At 39.2% G+C, this 7274-nt stretch overlaps 1 protein-coding gene across 11 annotated transcripts in view; it reads right to left on the reverse strand.

Annotated features, from left to right (window-relative positions):
• Nucleotides 1-6884, reverse strand: part of Plc21C (Phospholipase C at 21C) — a 935201-nt gene extending 928317 nt beyond the window's left edge. For 6 of the 11 annotated variants that reach the window (XM_068375236.1, XM_068375240.1, XM_068375241.1 and 3 more), the window contains exon 1: nt 6633-6883. In XM_068375236.1, the coding sequence (XP_068231337.1) occupies nt 6633-6731 (99 nt within the window). In that variant the 5' untranslated portion in view covers nt 6732-6883. Of the gene's footprint in view, nt 1-6632 lie in introns of all 11 variants that reach the window. The other 5 variants (XM_068375242.1, XM_068375238.1, XM_068375243.1 and 2 more) reach the window with 3 other exon arrangements.
• Nucleotides 6885-7274: the final 390 nt, after the last annotated feature.

The raw sequence follows: 7274 nt of genomic DNA on the forward strand, positions 1-7274 counted from the left end.
CATGTGTAACCCTGGGAATACAGAGTTGAGGTTAAGGTCAGATCTGATTAATTCAGTTCCATCGCATTGGGCAGAAAAGAAAAAACTTTTTTTTTTTTGACAGAAGAATTCTTTGGAGACAAAGATAAAAGAAAAAAGGAAGTGTATTTTTATCCAAAGGCCAAATAGACTTTGTTTCCTATACCAGGAACAAATTAGAAAAAGTGACACTGCAAAGGAGCTGGGCCTACACGAAAGACAAATGGAGACCGAAATTATTGGCTCCTTTGTTGATAGGAACTGATGAACTAATGTTTTAAGCCGTGAATTGCGCAGCTAAAAAATATTGATTAACGAGTTATGAAAACTTTGTGGGTAGCTCGATGGATAAAGCCAATTCATTCTAAGGGTACTGACCATCTGATAACCTAGGTCATGAAGGTAAGAATAGAATGGTATTTCTTACAAAATTCACTAATTTCTTAGAAAACCACAACCAAATGTAATCATAATCAATAATACTCTCTGGCTCCCTCAAACTTTTATTTTACTCAAACCATCAGCCAAGATATCTAAAGCTGTTTGCCGGAAAGTCTCTTCACACCTGAAAAAAAATGTAAAAATGTGCAATCGCCAACAGATCACAATGCGGCCCTACACTGAATGAGGGAATACTTGGAACTACCTGAAGATGCTCTACCAATAAAATAGACGAGTTATGAACCTACAACGGGTTATGGTCTCTTTGCTGCATGAACCCGTCTAATGACATGACCTAATACCCCTCTATCTCACATTTATTGTGAAGTCATATAAATTGACGCTTGGGGTTGTAAAATATCATCATCTCCCCTACGCCTATTGACGCAAAGGGCCTCGGTTAGATTTCACCACTCGTCTCCATCTTCAGCTTTAATTCAATACTTCTCCATTCATCATCTCTTACTTCGCGCTTCATAGTCCTCAGCCATGTAGGTCTGGGTCTTCCAACTCTTCTAGTCCCTTGTGGAGCCCAACTGAACGTTTGGTGAACTAATCTCTCTTGGGGAGTGCGAAGAGTATGCCGAAAATAACAGCGATAATTAAAAGACAAATCTGTCCTGCCCCATATATGATCGAGAAATGTTTAAAAGACATGCGTTCGTTTAAACTTTAAAGCCTCATATTTTAGAAAAAAAACAATAGAAGAAAGGCTCTTATTTTCTAAACCTTTCTTGAGGAGGACCAAGTCTGGTGACACAACTCCATCTAACATGAGGTGTGACGTGAGCAGAGCTGAGAATACACAACATATAACAAACTTGAGGTCAAAGGTCGATCGAAATAATTCAGTTTCATCACACTGACAAGAGAGAGGCAGACCTTTCCGACAGGGCAATGGAGGATGAATTCTTTGGATGTAAAGACAATGGAAAAATTAAGTGTATTTCTAACCAAAAGCAAAATAGACGAGAAAAGTATTTCCTAACCAAGCTTGCTGAAGAATAAAGAAAATACAAAAATATAAGACAAATAAAATGGTGTAAAAGTTTCTACAGCTGGAATGACAAGGAAAACCACAACTAATAAAATATAATAAATAATGTTGATAAATTATGAACAGAGTTTACGGCAGCTAGAAGGAAAATGCTAAATTCTACAGATTGTAACCATTAGAACCGTTCGGCAAAGAGGGTTGGAATTGAATGGACCTTATTACAATATACTGCAATTGACTAATTTCTGACATAAACAGAACCGAATGAAATCAATGTTAAGACCCACCCCCCGAAAATCTGACCCGTTTACCGTATCTCTTCAACATAAGAAAAAAACAATAAAACTAACATTATTGACAAGAAGTCACATTGAGGCCCTAGAAAGTGAGCAAGAACTCGAATCCAGTCTAAAGATGTTCTGACTATCCAATGGCATAATCTCTTTTGTGGATAACCCGTCTAAAAACAAGGCATCACACTGCTCCCGTACATTTTTGAGACTGTTGAGATTGCACGGAAAATAACAGTTATAGCTAAGATAAAACTAAAATTGATCACACACATAAGAGTAGAGAAGTGCTCCGAAGAAAGGTGTTTATCAAAGGCGATTTGAAGTTTTGAAGAAGACTAAAAGAGGCTTTTATTTTCTAATGACTTCTCAAGGAGGAAAAATTCGGTTGACAAGTATCCACTCCAAAATAGGTGTGACATGAGTAAACCTGAGACTACAGAACACATAACAAAACTGAGGCCAAAGGTCAGATATGAATAATTTAATTCCATTGGGTGGCGAGAAACATACCTTTTGGTCTCTCTCCTCCTCAGTAACAAGGGCTCATCGTGAAGAAAAAAAAATAATCAGAAAGGGCGCATTCTTAAGAAACCACGGTATTGGAAAAAAGGCAGTTTTTTTTTTATCTAAAGGTGAAATAGACGAGAAACATAATTTCCTAACTAATATTGCTAAATACAAGAGCAAACTAGGAAAGGTAAGACAGCAAATGAGCGGGATCTGCAAGAAAGGAAGAAGACCAAAAAAATGTTACGTACGTTGAAAGGCACATAATGAACAGTTGTTTTTTTTAAATGGGAAGACTAGGAAGACCAAATAAAAATTGTGGTTGATATATTGTGAAAACTTTTTTTTTCTTTTTTTTTTAAAGATAGCCTGACCCTTCGGGCCAGGCACGACTTCTGTAGGCATGATTGGTATCTCTTGACTTCTGCATATGAAATCATTGTGAGGCAACAAAAAGAAAAATAAATTCTAAGGATTTTGACCATTATGGTCACCCAGTAATCGCATGGGCTTTTTTTTTTTCTTTTTACTAAATATTACAAATATAATATAATAATCCAAATCAAACGTAATCAATAATATCCTGCCGCTACCCCCAACCTTTTCTGTATTTTTAAACATCGGTCTACATATTTGAAACATTTGCGACAAATGTCTCTCCATCATTGAAAAAAAATAGGAAACCAATAAACTTGACAAGAGGTAACACAATGAGTCCTTACAGTAAGCGCCTGACTACTCGAATCCTGACTATTACAGGCCTACTATGTACGAGTTATGAACCTACACCAGGTTGTGACGAATCCACCTCCAGAGCCAACGCCCAAACACTTTTTTTTAATAAGCGTATAAACTGGCGGTTAGAACTGCATCGAAACTACGCCTTTTTTTTTTACTTATTGGACACCCTTAAAATTTCTGAGTTAAAAAGGAGACTGCAGAAAAAATACGTATGCATACAACGTAACATACTTATTCAAATAAGCTATTCTGAAGGCTGGATCATAAATGGCCTCCTTATGGATATAACCACGTGCATGATGACTTCGTGAGCCTCACTGCTACCCATCGTCTCTCCCATCAGATTACCTCAGTCTTTTGACCCCTTTCAGCAATTGCAAGAATAGACTACGACGCGATAGTGCCGCCCATGAATTGAGGATAACCCATCCGAGTAATTAACACCTTATAAATCTCCACCTACGAGAACTGAAACTGAATGCAACGATAAGGCATCTTTGGCCACACCCACCTACGCCAAGGGAGTTACAACAATGCTTTTATTCTGCAGTTGGAAAAGTAATTTGCCATACAAAAGAATTCCTATATAGTCTTATTTGCATGTCTCGTTTTCAGATGAATTTATTGATGCCGGGCCAAGAAGGCCATTCAGCAAACGAGATGCAACTGGGTGAAAACCCTGCGGTTACACGAGGGAGTATAGGTAAATGCTCAAGACATTTTGCAACTAGGGGTCGGAGGAACGCCGAAAAGATTACTGCACAGTATTTAGGCTAGTAATGCCTACTTAGTACTGTGTGAGGCGCACTGAGAGCTCTACCGCAAAAATTGTTTTATGCGTTTATCCTCATTGGCTGTCATTGCATATTGGCCTCTTTTCTTCCCTTCTCTTTTAACAAAAGTTGCCATTTAGATGTGTAAAGTCTGGATACTTATTTGATAATAATAATTACTGCAATGATGAAACGATTGTCGTTATAAACAGTCGATACGATCTATCGTCAATGAAGATTTTCCATGTGACCAATGTCACATACTTTTACGCCAAGAGAAAAAGGCCGTGCGACACAATACCATTACCTACCATATACCTGTAGAAGGGGAACATATTGATAAATCGGCACAAAAGGAAAAAAAAAAATAGTAAAAGTAGATTTAAGAAATTCGGAGGAAATTGGAGCAATTGTTGGTTGTTTTAGATCAGAATATAAATCTTTAAAAGGAATGCAACTACCAGAATGCTGAGTCGGTCGCCCGATGAGTTCTGGAATATTGGGTGGGGTCAGTACGTGGCTGGGTAACCTGTAATGAGATCCTGCGACGACATACGTGAAATCATTTACTCTTTTAAAAGTTTAGCATCGTTATTTATACACATTTAGGAGTGGATCGTGGATGGGGTGCTGTGCAGTAAAACTTCCACATTAGTCTTCTTATTACCATCAATGTCTAAACACTTCTTTTATATAAACAAACTAAAAGTTCATGAATTATACGTTCAAATTTTGAACAAATGGACGGGAAAAATAAAAAGAAAAAAATGAGGACAGTTTGATATATGGAATTTTGTGCATAAGACTGGGGGCAGGGAGGCCTATCGAATGATATCGAGTTTATCAATAACCCATTAAACGCAACAGTAACAATTAACGTAAAGAATAAAATAAAGAACTAAACTGAATAACGAAACGACCAAGATATACACCTACCAATCGGTTAGGGAGACACTGCTAAATGGGTACGCCCTATTGCAAAAGCGCGCTTGCGCAGGCACACACTATATATATATATATATATATATATATATATATATATATATGTGTGTGTGTGTGTGTGTGTGTGTGTGTGTATATATTTATATAAACGTATATATATATATATATATATATATATATATATATATATATATATATATATATATAGAGAGAGAGAGAGAGAGAGAGAGAGAGAGAGAGAGAGAGAGAGAGAGAGAGAGAGAGAGACGTTTCCTTTAGAAAGGGTGGCTTGAGAGACATACAATTGCACAATCACTGTTCCATTCATTCTTTAACTACAGTATCAAGGAAAAAAAAACCAATAAAGGAAACAAACAGCATAACAAAATCAATTGTTAAATATATTCATTAGAGCATTGATCTCAGCTAAAAAATTAATGCATCACAATTGTGTATACATCATTTACACGAGACTTTCTTGCACATAAGAGAGTTTATATATATTAAATTATGCATAGTATTACACACAAACCACACACCTCTATATATATATATATATATATATATATATATATATATATATATATATATATATATATATATATATATAGCCCCGTCTTTAATTTGAAGGTACTGGAATTATAATAAAACATTCAAATGAAAGAGACTTACAATACCAGACGTAAGCGAGTCCACTTAGGGTTAAAATGGCACTCGATAACAAAGCTAACGTGTGTAATAAGCTGCAAGCAAGATTTGACATGTAGGCCTAACAGGGCAAGAATAATGTGGCGATTTATTTACTTACCTTTAACCAGAAATTATAAGCTAACAATACTAATGAAAATAACAAGCTTAAACTACCTACGAAACACCCAATTATTATAACGGCTACACAATGACTTGTAGAACGATCTGGTATCTTTTCCCTGACTTGATACAATTAACACTTAGTAAGTCATCTTAAACTATCAAAAATCGTAAGTAACAGAAAACTCAGTATTCTAAAATGACCCTGAAATAGTGATCTGCTAAACACTACTTTCATCTTCCCGTCATGAACTAAGCTACTGCATCTTCTGGCTGAAATTGCGTTGTATGCAACCTTCAAACAAGATTCTCTCTCGCTTGCAACTATCTTAGGCTATTAAGGCTACTTGTTTTTAATCTCCTGACTGGCCTAGCTCAATCTTCTTTATATATCAGGGAGTACAGTAGACCGGTTATTTTGTTTGATTTTAATTTGAATGAGTAAACATTGGCAACCTCTCGCGCGTCTCGGCGTTCTCTTCTTTACATTCTTAAACCAAGTCTCTTCGAGTGCCGGATACACACACAATCTCGGTCAGAAACATCGTGGAGAGGCAGCTTCGGCAGCAGAAGCAGCAGCGGCAGAAGAAGCAGCAACAGCAGCCCCCAAACCAAATCGTTCGTTCATTTCGCCTTCTCTCTCTCTCTCTCTCTCTCTCTCTGCCCAACGCATGCAACGACCTTCTTCCCTCTCAGGCCGACGACGATCTTCCTGATCGTTTGTTTCGGTGGCCAGAAATGATTCTCGTTTGACAAGTGATAGGTCCATCATTCCTCTCGTCTCCTGCGACAAACGCACACAAACACACACATGTACAAACTCGACTCCTACTCGCCCACACAAAGGCGGTATCAGAGACCTTTTATTTCCCTCCCCCTTCCCCACACAAATCCACACATGCACAGACTTGACCTTATCTAGAAAGTGACCCGCCCGTTATGACCGTTTGGCGAAACATCTCGTGGAAGGAGGAAGAACGGAGAATCCTGTTGGAAAATCAGCAGGGGAAGTGGGCAGTGTCAGGAGTTGGTGGTGAGGGGAGGGGGATCCATGGTGGTTGTAGCAGTGTTAGCAGAGGCAAGAAAGGAGTCTCTCTCTCCGTAACTTACCTCATCCCATTTGACGAATTTGTCGCCATCCTGTAGCTGTTGTAGAACGCCGATATGTTTCAGCTTCAGAACATGCACGCCGGACTTGGCGCTCGCCATGGCTTAAGGCATGGACTGGGGCGCACGGGCGCTTTTCAAGAGGGCGTGATGGGGGTGGCAACCAAGCACCAGAATATTTGACACAGAACCTACTTCAACGACAGCTCAGAGAACACTGTCTGCTAGTGGCCTGGCCGCTGCTTTGGTGGTGCGGACCGCCGTCCCACACTGGGCCCTCGGGGTGGGCCGGGAGTCGGAGGGGGTGTCTCTGGCCGAGGATCGGGGCTTACGCGCAGCCTCAGACTTCAACCCAATGTACGACACACGCGCGCACGCACACACTCAAAAGCACACACGCATTTCATTATGCATACTTTTACCTCATCACAACCACTCCGGCCGTAGAAATTGACCGAATTCCCCCCAAGTCTGTAGGCCAAGGCACACCTATGATCGCTTCCAGATCAATAGTCGAATCGAGGAAAACGGAATAAAGCAATCTTCCAAACGCATCTCCTACAACACCCCCTCCCATCCCTCTCCTACTTCACCCAATCTCCTCGCCGGACCAAAAATAATAATAAAAATAAAGCATCCAAAGGC

The sequence above is a fragment of the Palaemon carinicauda genome, chromosome 6 (genome assembly GCF_036898095.1).
Source record: "Palaemon carinicauda isolate YSFRI2023 chromosome 6, ASM3689809v2, whole genome shotgun sequence".
NCBI lineage: Eukaryota > Metazoa > Arthropoda > Malacostraca > Decapoda > Palaemonidae > Palaemon > Palaemon carinicauda.